The sequence below is a fragment of the Cygnus atratus genome, chromosome 1, assembly GCF_013377495.2.
Source record: "Cygnus atratus isolate AKBS03 ecotype Queensland, Australia chromosome 1, CAtr_DNAZoo_HiC_assembly, whole genome shotgun sequence".
NCBI lineage: Eukaryota > Metazoa > Chordata > Aves > Anseriformes > Anatidae > Cygnus > Cygnus atratus.
Window position 1 is genome coordinate 23767533 of NC_066362.1, and position 14022 is coordinate 23781554.

Consider the following 14022-nt stretch of genomic DNA (forward strand, 5'->3'; position numbering starts at 1 on the left):
AAATTTGTTAAAACAGGTTTAGTCAGAGGAAACTAATGGATTTCTTAGTCCCTGACACCCCTTCTTTACAGGTAAACGCTCTTCTGGTTTATATGCCTTTTCAGAGACCAAAGGGAATCTTTATGTGAGAGCCTCACAACAAAGTACTGGCAGCAGAGCAATAGAAATAAAGCTGCAGTCTCATGACGATATTCTAATAGCTTTCTTTTTATTTTAAGGTACTTTAAACTAATCCCCAAAGTCAGCCCAATCACAGCCTCTGATGTAGCATTGTTTTCAGCTATTAGCAGGTGGTTTTTAAAGCCCTCTTTAGATGATATGCAGGGCCCACATAGTGAAGTCAATTGTTAGACAGGATATAATTTAGACTTCAGCTCTTCCTCTCAGTTTGAAATAAAATGATTACATTTCAGGAGAGCCTAAGGGAAGATTAAAAGTTTTATATCAAAAGTTGAATATTTTCTTTTGTTGTACACTCTTCTTTTAAAGGAAGTGGTATTCATTTAAAATAATGCATGTTCTGATGTATTTGAAAAGGCACTACTGTGAATTAAAAAGGAATTCATAAAGTATGCATGTATGGGAGAGGAAGATTGCAATCTTTGTTTGAATGTTTAGTCAAAGGTTTTTACTCAACCCATTCTGCTTTGTTCACAGAGCGAGATAGCTATCTGCAAAGATGCACTGTAAGTAACAGATGGCCCATAGTGTTTAGAGGGCAGCAGTTAATGTGACAAAATCTTTTGGGGCTCCTCTCCACAGACAGGTTATAAAGTGGTATTATAGCTTCTCTTCCAGACTGGAAGAAAAGTCCTTGCCTGTCTTTAAACCTGTTAAAATGGTTCCAGGCAATAGTTCCACATAATTACGGTTCTGGTAACTCCTGTTATGCCTCTCATTTCTTGTATCCCAAAGTTATCCAAGGGCAGAGGGCACTTGTAGAATACCAAGTTGTGAGTGTTAAAAACAGATGGAACAGCACAGATACAAACAGAGTAGGAAGTAAAGAGTGAGACATGAACAACAGGATAAAGTTTTTGTCCAGTAAGATCATGTAGGTTTTACCATTTACATCAGTGGAAATTTTTTTTAGCAAAGCTGCCCTGGGAATAGGGGCGAGTGGCACTGCTGGCACTTTCCTTATATAGAAAGGCACTTTTTATAAAGAATGCCTTCTACCTATTAAAAGAATTCGTGAAAGCAAATGTATTTGCAGTGAAGTCTCATATGAGTTCCCCATCTCAGCCAAGTGAGCATAGATCTTCCCAAAGCCATCAGAAGAGCCTAAATATAACACTGCTATTTTTAAGTAGCCTTCTTTCATGCTTGTTAAAATCAACAGTGTGAAAACTGTTATCGTTACTAAGGAGTGTGGCCACTGAGCTGGCAAGCTGACGTTTTCTTGTGATTTTATCACAGGAAAGAGGTGAACTTATTTCAGTTTATTCTTCTGTAATCTATACGTATATTTCTTTTATTTGTTAACAGCAATGCATACTACTATCTTAAGGCAGCATTAACACAGTTTTATATTAATTTACCTCATGTCAATGGTGCTTGTTTTCATCTGTGGACACCTGACCATGGGAACCAAGGTTAATACCACCCAATTAACCTCCATACTGCTAATTAAAAAGACAGACAATTATACATATTGAGGTCAACTACAGATTTAAGAAGGATGGGGGCTTGTGGGACAGAATGGTAAAGGTCTGTGTTCAGTTGACATCATCTCTTCCAAAGGTGATGAATTGTTAATGTGCTGTTGTTCCAGATTTCCAGAAGAACTGAAACGATGTGGAATTTAAGACGACAGTTAATGGCCACTGAGGAAGAAGACAGCTTACCATATCCTCCTGTGAATGTGACCATTGGAAATAATACTTGCATCCTTTTCTATGCTGGTGATTTCAGCCTCAAAGCCAACAATTCAGTTTTTATAGATTTGACAAATGCAACATTTGTAATCCCGAATGTGGACATTTCTTCCTCTAAGTGCTCAGACATCAACACAACGTGAGTAGAACAAGAAATTTCACATTTCACATATATGTGGTTCTGAAAGCTAATCAAATGAAACAATGAGAAGTTAATAATGGAGAAATCTTTCTTCTTCCAAAGCACCCAAAATAAAAAATATTGCATTTAATATTCTTGGATGAACATTGAGTCAAGATCACAAAGATTGTTCAGATGCAGCCTCTATTTTTACTATATTTTTTTCCTTGTACATTACTTAGTTCCTTGTTTGTTTATATTTGGTCCAAACAGGTTTCTCTGTGCCTGATCTTACAGTCACAGAGATCTCTGCTGGCATTAATGAGATGATCGTTTCATTGTAAAATTCCCTTGAAGTGGAATATTGCCAGTTGGTAGGTGGTACTTCAGTTGGAAGTACATTAATGAAACATGATCTCTGTTTTCCTTTATTTTGAAACACCTGTTCTTGGGTAAAAAAAAAAAAAAAAGACTATAGAAATATTTTGTCGTATTTTTCTGTGTACTTTTTGTACTGTGAACCTTTGCTACATGACTTCTGTAATTGCCTATTGATTCAGAATATTCCCCCTGATTGAAATGTCACAATGATCTAATTAAAGCTGACTACTCTAACATTAAAAATCTTTTTCTTACTCTCAGACTGTCATTAAAATACACAAAGCCTGTGAATGGGATCAACAGCCTAGAGATAAGGTAACTTATGATTTATTCTTAAATAAATCTTTGTGATGTATAAAGCCCATTTGTAAACTAGGAAAAAGAAAAAAGAGGAGGAGTTAGGTGAAAATGTTTTTAAAATCATTATTTTGTTTCTTTGTGGAGGAGTTATCATAGAGTAGAACAATTATAGTATTTATATAGAGAAGAATAACAGTCTTTATAGAGAGAATACATTAGCATGCTCAGGTAAAGTTCTGAAAAAGTAGTGCAGGCAAACAACCATACTGTAAGATTGTGTCATATGAAGCATCTTGTTTTGCTAATAGGATCAGAACTTGTCTGATTTCCTATTTCCTATTTCCTATATTCCATCCTATTTCCTTGTCTCAGGGAAATTGAACTATAATTTGTAAATAATTCTAGTAGCTGAAGTCTACTTGCATTGCCAGGGTCATGTTTAGTGTTGATGAGGATTACGAGTGTACTCTGTTGGAGTTAGCACGTGGCTAATGAGGGTTGCATAAACTGATAATTTTTCTGCTCTGTGGATGGTGATAAGACCAGGCTTCTTCTACCATAAGAACAGGGAAGAGAAAATATGGAAAAGGAAGACCTGGTATGTAGACTCAAAGGGAAAACTTGTTGCTGTTGCTCTCACTATTGTACTTTAGAGATGAGGATAAAAATTAACTGCTGTTCCTGCTGCTGAGGAAAGAACTGAGGTTTTTGGACCAGTAACTGTATGGCAGTCCTCACAGCAGTAGCAGCTGCTTTCTTAAGCTCTGGCAAAGATAACATGGCCTGCTCTTTTCATTTCGGTACCTCAGTTAATTGCTTAGTTACAGGGGAAGGATTTGGACCAGGTAGCTTGCATTGAACTGAATTTGCATATAACAAGGACCTGTCTTGAAGAGAGCCAGTTAAGTGTTTGGAGTTGTGTTTAGAGTGAACAGAGACACTTGTAGTTACGATCAGAGGCCATGATAGGTAGTAAAACAATGAATATGCCTTGCTATTTAATGCCTTACCACTATCCTGCCCCTCCAAAAAGCATCTAGAGCTTCATGTGTGTAGACACAAAAAATGCCTAAACTGATAATTTTTTATGTGTGAAAAGTGCTTAGCAATAAAAACTGGGGTAGAGGAAGAAAGGGGTGTCGGGTTTTTGGCTTTCAGGGTGGCCATTGCTCAGATATTTGATGATCACTGGTGATTGCTTTTGCTGATCAAGTGATTGCTTTTGCATCACCTTTTTTCCTCTTTCTTTCACTTATTAAACTGTCTTCAACTCAAACCACAAGTTTCCTTGCTTTTGCTCTTCCTATTCTCTCCCCTGTCCCAATGGGAGCAGGGAGTGAGCAAGTGGGTGTATGGGTGCTAGGCTGCTGGCCAGCATCAACCCACAACACCTCAGAAGACTTCGTAAAGAAAACTTTCTGCTAAAGAGACGCCTGGTCATTTGTGTTATTTGGGCTTATCTCTTGCTTTAAGAGACAATCATGTCATTTTAGGTCTCTATTTGCTACCGTAATATGATATTGCATGGGGTATGTAATACATACTCAACAGAACCAGAGCAATCCATTGATCTTTTTGATCACATTGATCACATTATTTACTTTGCTTATCCCACCGTGTCTGTTCTCAAGAACTTCTAAAACCCACAGAGATACATTACAACCTCTGGTTGCTCCCCTTCTGGTTCACTTCAATTACATTTCTTGTTCAAGATGACTTCTTAGTAAGAGCACATTCTGCCTCTGTGAAAAGGACACAAGGAGGGCAAAGAGGTGGGAAGGAACAGAGGATAGAGCCATGACTGCATTTTTTTTCCCTGTAAAGGCCATCTACTTAGGTATAGGGGAACATTCCCTGAAGAAATAAAGTGATGCCAGACAGGAGCACGTTCAAATAGCTCAATTTGTTCCTCAGTAAAATAAACTCTAACCTCAGCAGCATGAGCTAGATACACAACTTGCCCTTAAACACCACGAGTCTACCACATTATGCCGAGCAGCTAGGCATATCCCATCTCCTACAAGCAACTGCAATAGCTGCCTCATCGTATGCAAACAGCTGCGTTTCCCTTTCCCTCCCTCCAGCAAGAGCAGTGGTCAACCTCTTGCACTTGCCATAGAGGGGTGAGCTGCTGGGGAGCGGTACTAGAGGGTTTCTGGCTGTGCGAGTTTTAGAAAAGTGAACTAATGCTGCAGCAGGGGTAGGAGCAGCAGGCAGTAGCTTTTGCTGGAAGAAAAAAAGCATCTCAGCTTTCTCAGCAGCTGATGACCTCCAGCTGTTCATGCATCTGTTTGTCATCTTCTCTGGGGCACGGTGCCAAACTGGATAGAAGTGCACAGCGGTAGCTGGACAGGACTTCCTTACTCTTTTTCCCACTTAAGCTTCTAAGTACTTGACTGTTGTTGTGTAGCATATACAGAATGGAATAGATCCAAGAACTGTGTTGTAAAGTCTTTTACCTAACAGTTGTGCTTCTTTTACAGTCTTTGGGACAGTAGTAATTCCAGAAAACTTCCTTTTCAGAAAGATATCTCCTTGTAATGAATAGCTGCATGAGATGGTAACAGGTGGTGGCATTTAGAGTTCATATGGTTATCTGGCACAAAGGGAGGCTGGCACTTGACCAAGAATAGTTTGTGCCACAATACTTACAAGTATGTAATGGCTGTGTATAAATTTACTTCCTGTATTGCCTCTAATAGTCAATATGAGCACATCATTTCCTGTAAAAGGCAAGAACTTTCAGTTCTACAAATAAAGTCTTCGTTATCTCTCCTCCCCTTGTCATTCATTTGCTTTGTCATGTTCTTTCTATTTACAATCTATTCACCTAGGAAAATATTTATTAACTTAAATGAAAAAAAAAGTATTGATTTTTGTTACTTGAATGTCTTTTTTGTAATGTAATGCATTACAGTTTTATCAGTTTTCAGTTAAGGGTGTCCTTGTTGGAGACAATTTACTATCAGTTGTTTGGAAAAATGCTAAGGACAAAAGCCTGGATTGGTAAACTAACCTTGTGCAACTAGTTCCCTAATTAAAATCTTAATTCTCATAAATTTGCAAGTAACAAAGTTTAAGCTTTAGTCTTTCTGCAATGCGAAGAGACAGTGTTCTCGCAAATGCCACTTTAGACTGTACTTATATACATAGCCTTATAAAACTTGTTTGTTCATACGGTAAGTTTCCAGGGAATTTCCTTGTCTTCTTATCTTCTTAGCAAAGGTACAGAACACACCCAACATCTGTGATTGGCACAAACATTTAAGTAAATTTCTGTGTATTTATAACTGTCCTTCTCTTTACGTTGAAAAAGTGCAGCTAGTGCCTATAGCTGAAAATTCTGTTCAGTTTGTGCTATATATCAGGAAAAGATTCCCTTCTTCTAGTGATTACTGTCTATGACAATATAGATTTTAATTTTCTAACATTATAATTTTAACAATAGAAAATCATTCCATAAATATGTATGAATGTATACTAGATGCAAATCAAAGGATATTTTCTTTTTTTCACTGATGTTTGCAGATGAATGTAGTGTGGAAAGAGATGTTTAAATTTAAGACATAAAGGAATGCCATAAGACAAAACATCTTTTTCTCACCTGAATGACACTTTGAGTTCTAGGATTTCTTCTGAGGATTTTGAAACTTTTCAGGATTATGGATTTATATGAATCAAAAGCCACAGATTATTATTTTTTTTAAGGAAAAAAAAAGTTCAATTAATGTAGTGATTTTGGTCTTTATTTCTAAGGAACATTATTTGTGTTTAGTTTACGCTCTATGTTGTGTGGATGATATGCTACTGAAAGTAATTGATTTAAACAAGCAATAGAGAATATTTTCTTCTCCATGTGTGTATCATATGGAACATACAATATTCTGTATTGTGCCACATTTATAGATTAACTATTTTTCAAACCTATAATAATTGAATCCAAATATTACCCAAAATTTTAAGATCCACAAATAGCAATACCCATTGTGGATAGACATATTGGAATATTTCATTTTGTAGCAAGTGTCACTTATTCCTAAAAAGATTCTTCTTCTAAATGCTTTGAGGTTATCAATAAGCAGAAAAAATCTTCAGCGAACAATAGATCAATGAGTACATAAACCAAATAGGACTAAAGTATTAAGCAACATACAATAAAGATAAAAGTTTATCATTTCCTTAAGGGATAACATGATTACCTAAAAGCAACTGGGTAAAAATGGTAAAGATGAAGACATAGTCCTGATATGTATAAACAAAGATGTACTTCTGGATGTTCTCAATTATTTCTAACTCAAAACATTTGGAAGATGTTCATACTGCAGTGGTAGTAACTTACATTTAAATTCCATAATTATAAATTACTGTAAACTGACTGTTGTAAAATGGGAAAATATTCACTTGTGGCTAACCTGCTACAAATTAGGAAGCTAGAGCTAACAACCCCTGCCCCTCATCTAGTGAAAGAAAAATCTGTCCTCCACTGTAAATTCAGACATTTGCAAAGGCAGATTGCTATTTAGGCATCTGAGCCAAGGAAGAATTGCAATGATAAATCAAAATGGTTATCAGGCCTGTACCTATCATAAAAGCAATCTTAAAAAAAAAATCCCATAAATTGTTTATTGAGAGCCACTGCAGGCCTGTTGACAGTCTCTCAAGTTCAGCTCCACTGATTATAAACTGTTGGTAACTGATGAAATACTGCATTGGTAGAGACCCTTGAAGAATGAAATCACTTTTGCTTGCTCCTTGCCTGCCACAGCTTGTGAGATGAAACTCCAAGAAGGAGTAGAAACATTCACAAAGGCTCTTCACTTATGAACAATCCTAATGACATGGGAGGCCAAGATACCAACTGTGATGTATGCAGCTACTGATTATGGACCTTTATTTGCAAGCAGTGCTTTATCAAATGAAGGTTAATTTTTTCTTTCTGTCATTTGGACTGTTTTTTTTTTCTCTGTTGTCTTTCTAGGTTTATAATGACCAACAAGTTCTATGGAGGCTCAGCTAGAAATTGGTCCACTTTGGATTCAGTTGAGATTGTACAAGATGAAGAAAAAATTGCTAGGTTTAATGTTTCTGTCATCTCTGCTCCTGCAGAGTATTCATTTCATTGTCAGCTGGTGGGAACAAGCAGTCTCTATCCTGCAAGGCTGATTCCATCCAACAATGAAGCAAGAAACTGGGATGTTTTCATTTCCAGGTTCCAAGTGAGTACACATTGCCATTTCAGAGGTAATTCCAAGAACTATTACTTGCTATTGTAGGTGCTGAACGACACACATTCATAATGCCCTTACTTTCAATTCAGCCTGAGGAAAAAAAGTAAAAGAAAAGCTGTTCCCCATAGGTGAGCTATTTAATAAAGGGGTAAAAGAGATGGCAGTTGCTGAACAATAAGAACATGGAAGCACAGCTGTGAAAAACAAAAAAATTCTCAAGTTGTCTGCAGAGAAGAAAAGCCAATAAAACCAAATGTGCTTAATCAGGCAAAGAATGACTAAATCTCCATGCCTGTTTAATGAATTGGGCTGCTATTGGAAACATGGGCCTCTTAAGTGGGTGGCTTTATGCTGCTTACTTTGTTTTTATTTGATTTCTTTGCACTTTATTTACCTAGGAAAGTACAGCTTAGTGTGGTTACAGCTTTCAATGACATAGACTGTCTGAACTCCTACAGACAGAAACAAAGCCCAGTACAATTAGATTTAATAGAAGGTTTGCCATGAGCTTCAATCAGAAGCAATATTAGGTCCTGCATGGCCCAGAAGGAAAGCAGTTTGCTTCTTTTTCTTCTTTTTTTTTTACTGTTTTTTTTTTTTTTTAATGAGATATAGATTTTCTGTATATTTAGTGCAGTAGTGCAGTGTACATATGTGAGGTGTAGACAATTGCGTCTTTATTATTTTGGGCACAGATCTTTACTTAGGACAAGCACATCAACATTTATATTTTGAAACAATATTACATTACGGGATCTGTTTGATTAAAGAGAGCATGAAAATGATAGGAATAATTCCAAAGTGGACTCTTTATTTGTTAGAGATGCACTAATCTCATGATAACTGGATACAAATGCTAATATAGTCATATTTATGATTTCGGTAGCACACAATCTCAATGATCTGAATCCATATTTGATATTTCCACTTAAACATTGGCAGTCTTGAAGGAACAGCATTGGTGGTGAGATTTAATTTCTCCCTACTACCCATAGCTACTTCCATTGCAGATTCAGATTCTAAAAGATGGAATGCAAAAATGAAGAATTGAAATAACAGCAAATTTAATATTTTTTTTTCATTATTCAGTCACATAAAAATGCTAGACCTAAGTATCTCTGGCAGCCTTCCTTCCAAATCATTAGCTTCTATCTTCCCCTTTGCAGAAATCCACAGATTCTAAGTCCCACGGTTTTTCAGAAGCAATATAGCAGTACATACCGATATTGTGAAGTTTCCTTCTGATGGTATTGTTTATGGAAAGGCTTGAAAATACCTGAGTCTGTGCAACTGAACTTTGCTTAGTCAAATCTTTGAAGCTAAGCTATGAAAATACACGGGCTGAGAAAATACAAAAGGTCCACTTACAACAACCTACCTTTCCCTAGAATTCCTATGTACCTTGATACTGTTGTCATCTCAAAGCCTAGGGAGAAGTCTTGGTCTATCTTTAGCAGCCATCCTTCCACTAGTGTCTTGATTAAAAGTAGAAGTAGTAGGTTGCCCACCTTCCTTACTGATTTGGACCATTAGCTCCTTCCACTGTTCAGACAACAGAACTTTCCTTTGGGGTAACGCCTTTTTCTCTGATCAAGTCCTAAGTATGAAAAACAGCCTGCAAAGGCTTGTTCAGATCATTTCCATTGCACGAGACTCAGTAAAACCAGAAAGTCTCCATTTTGGGCCACTTTCTAAGTAAATTCTATCTGAACTAGATCATACCTTTCCAACTGTCTTCCACTTATATGTAATAAAGTCTAAATGATCTCAGTGTTGGTCTTTGACCAAGAATGAGGTTAGGTAATTCCCAAGCTATGTTGCAAGATGAAAAAAAAAAGCACATGGGATGTGCTTAGTGATTGCAGCCAGCACGAGAGCTGGTTGCTGACACTGGGAAACATGATTTTCATGTCAGTGTTATGCAATGAATCAGAGACCGGGATCCAGTGCCAATCTAGCTCGTACAATTGCAGTTTACGACCTTGGGTCATCAAAACAGTATCACTGTATTAGAAGGTCACGGCACCCACACAGTGAAGCCTTGCATAGCCTGTTCCAGGACCATGTTGAAATGAGCAGCCATTTGCTTTAGTTTTGGAGCTAGCTTGGTCACTACCATGTAAGAACCTCTGTAGGATGATATCTAGACAAAGCCATTACACAGTGTCACCACTCTTAGGTGTAAAGGGTACCAATGCAGTATTTTTTTGTCACAGGAATGGTAATTCTACATGATCCTTTTGAGGATCTCAAAAGTTTTTGAGTTTTCTATGAAATTAAAGAGGAGGCTGCCATCAAGCACAGTTTTTCTTTAGTATGCATCATACTGATTTAGAAGCCACTTTGCTTTTAACAAAAACTACCAAAACTTTAAAGCTAATAATTTTAGAATTCTTTGTGGCTAAAGTATTCCTACCTTCAAAAATTAGATGTGCATTGTACTCTTAAGAGCAATGAAAACAACAGATTTACTTGAAGGCTTTGTCAAAGGTCAAATGATGAGGAAACAATTCAAACAAAATCATTTTAAAAAGGAACAGTAAATGTAGACTAGTACAACCAAGACAAATGATGCTGGTTCAAACCCTGTATCCTGTATCCTGTATTTTGCATTCACAAAAATTAGAGAAGCACATTAAAGTATTTTTAACTTTTTCATAAGTAGTAGTCACATTTTTACCTCCCAGCTGGGATGTAACACCCCCACAGAAATGATTAAGCTTCAGAAAAACAATAAAAGAATCCTGCATATACTTCATCTCCTTCCTAAAAGTAGGCATTGCATTTTAAGAATGTACAGTTAAAGCTTTCACCCTCAGAGGTTCAATAAGCATAATCCTTCTTCAAAAACAAACAAACAAAACAATCACCAATAAGTTCAACATAATACAATTCAGTATTTCTGTTTCTAAATCAGAAGTTATAAAGCTTTGCTAAAGCAAGTACAGCTATTAAGTGCTTCAGAGATTTCCCGTAAGTGTGGTAACAAGAGTGCATTGTTTTTCAGGATTTTAGTCCTTACTTATCTTAAATTACATAAATCATCACCTGTTTTCTGTTTTTATTGTAAATATGTCTTTCAGACTATATTTCATGACAAAGCAGTGGCTTAACAAGAAAAGGCTTTGGTAATCACTGTATTCTTGAAAACTGTGCAAACAGTTATCCAGCCCAACGGCTTACTTTCAGTAATCCTGCTTTAATCAGAACTCTGACTGCCTGTAGTGAAAGCATTCAAGATTTGCAAGTTAGCTACCATGATCTGACTTGGAAAGATTCTTCGAGAGGCCCGGAAAATCTTTTAGTGCTAAAATTATCTTCGCCTCCACAGTGCCTAAATGGGCCTTGCTTCTGCATATGATAATAGCTTTATTAATCAGCATTCTGTAAGGTATAGTCGTTGCTTTTACCACATGTAATGTACACCTTAACTTTAGCTGCCTGAGCCACAAATGGCCTCAAGCCCAGACATCTCACTGATGTAGCATTGTATGCAAGCCACAGACTAATTTCTTTATTATGTGCAGCAACACCTTCCCTAGGAAGTACAAACTCAGTTATTGCCACAAAGCTTTCACATTAGTTTATTTGAAAGCATAGAGTAATCATGGAACACAGAAAAGTAAAAATCCACAATCTTCTTTTCCTTCATTTTCTTCCACCTGTCAGTTTCCCTTACTTTCAAAGGAATTGGTGCTTATGTCATTATGTCCTTGTGTGTAGAGGGAGGATTGTCTTCCCTTTCTTCATAGTTTCCTAATCCTTTGACTGGTTTTAGCAAAAATTTTAGAATGGTATCAGTCTCAAAGGCATTCAGTTTATTGATTATTTTTGCAAAATGGATGGCTAAGCAGAGAATGGATCCTCGAATCGGTTGATTTTTTCAGGAAAATTATACGGCATGAGCACAACCAGTAGCAGACTGAGAAACCAATCAGAGATGAAATACTGCAAGATTCCCTAACCACAAGAAAAACTTAGGTTGCATATGTGAATACACAACACAGAATCCACACCTCAATGAAGTAAGCTGCCTCCCCTCTTTTGCATCTCTGATGTCTAAGAAGGTGGGGAAAAAAACCTTCCCAACAGTTTTCTTCTTGAATTTTTACTAAAACTCAGCTTAAAAAGTCATCTATCATTAGATGCATTTTAAAGTAGGCTTTAGAAGTTCTGCTTGTCAAGGAGCTATTACCTAAAAACAACAGGGTATTTCAACACATCTCCTTTTATTTGGGGAGCTTTAGTTCACATGCCTTTGAGTGCTTTGAGTGTCCCGATTCTAAAGTGGTCATCAAGCTATACTGATCACATATCTTGTTTGGAAATCTACTTTTAAAAGTAACACACATTTCTGAAGTGGGAACACAACCTCCCTCTTGCCAAATATAAATCTTCCACATCTTAAATTTTCTGGGTGGAAAGGGGACCTGAAAAATTGTTAGCAAAGGATTTAGTTCTCACTCTTTTTAAATGGGCTGTGAGTGTGTTTTTTGTAATGCCCACATAACATCCTGGAAGTTGGGTCTGTGCTCTATATTTAATTGCACTCATCTACCTTTCTTCATTCTCAGCTTCAAGGATTCAACGTGGAAAACAACCAGTTCTCTTACGCCAGTGACTGTACAGGTTTCTTCTCTCCTGGAATCTGGATGGGCTTGGTGACATCTACAATTTTATTGTGGATCCTGGCCTATGGAGTCCACATGATCATGCAGCTCACAGCAAACAGCAGATTTGATGATCCCAAAGGTCCAGCTCTGTCAGTTCCACAGACAGAATAGCCATGGATTGATTTAGTGCTGCTTCAGATTCTCCTGGGCTGATATTTATGATTTTTATAACCCTTCTACTTTACAGTATATGTATCCTAAAAAGATATCATCGCAGAATGGGATAATTAAACTACATATTAAAAAGTACCCTTATGTTTGGCAATAGAAATAATTCTGCTTGTTATTACCGTGATTTTTTATTAACTGTGTTAAGGTCTGACGTGAGGTTGTCAAGGTTATTACTCTCTCTGGCTATTAGAAAGACCAGTACAAACTGCCTTCAGATTATATATTTTTGGCAAAGAAAGATTATCACAACAGAGAAAAACGGGAAGGATTTATAAATAACTTATTCAATAAGAAATTAAACTTATTATCATACTAAGTATGATTAAATGTGCAATGCAGAGAATATCTTAACAGAGATAAGGTAATTTTCTTAGCATTCTTCTTTTTTTCTGGGTATATTTGGAGTAGTTTTGAAGTTTGTACAGAAAAGGAGAAAAAAAGCTACAAAGTCACTAGAAGCACTGTGCTAAGGTACTGTTTAAGTCTGAGCATGTTTATGGTCATCTCACTGATTCCAGAAGTCTGAAAACACTCAGTTTGATGAATTCTTTTGCAAATAATAAAGATACTAGAGCCTCTCACTGGGAAATCTGACTATGGAGTGAATTGCTAAATGTTATAAGAAACTAAGTGGTAAAATGATGAAAGAAAGGTAAAATATATTTTTATTCTTTTGTTTGTAATGTTTTGTTAAAATTGCACATGTTCTATTAGTAGTTAAAGAACAAAAAGAGCATTTTGACAAGGTTACATTTGTCACAAGAAAAATTCTAACTTTTTTGGTCTTAATCCATGTCATAGGACAATGATAAAGAGGAAAGAAGGTTAGAATCAATTATTTAACTAAACCAATAATAGTTTCTACCCATCGTTCCTGGATGCCACATTTTTGGTATGAAGTCAAAGAGGTAAATGAAATACTATGTGAAGCTACTCCTTCTGTATCATTCAACCCTGACCTGGAAAACAGAAAGGATGCTGGCATGTAACTACAAGAGCGACTCCACTGGTACAGTATTTTTCCCAGATGTTTTTCAAAACCTTGAAGAATGCTGGCATTTGATCTATACAAAAATGCAGTGTTAGAAAGGCACTTTTCTCCACAAAAATTAGTTGCCAGGAAGAGACAACTGGACATACTTTATTAGTTCCCTCTTTAAAGCAGGTCACACAAATGAGGCCTCATTGAAAATTTACATAATAGTCATGTAACTGGTAGCTACAAGAGATGAAGGACATTACAAGGGGCTTGGTTTGTAGAAGACAGCTTC

At 36.6% G+C, this 14022-nt stretch overlaps 1 protein-coding gene across 1 annotated transcript in view; it reads left to right on the forward strand.

Moving 5' to 3' along the window:
- The window catches only part of ATP6AP1 (ATPase H+ transporting accessory protein 1), a 57674-nt gene extending 44334 nt beyond the window's left edge, over positions 1–13340 (forward strand). Inside the window, exons 7-10 of the mRNA XM_035559359.1 lie at positions 1775–2016; positions 2641–2694; positions 7658–7895; positions 12482–13340. Coding sequence (XP_035415252.1) covers positions 1775–2016; positions 2641–2694; positions 7658–7895; positions 12482–12691 — 744 coding nt within the window. The 3' untranslated portion in view covers positions 12692–13340. The remainder of the gene's footprint in view (positions 1–1774; positions 2017–2640; positions 2695–7657; positions 7896–12481) is intronic.
- Positions 13341–14022: the final 682 nt, after the last annotated feature.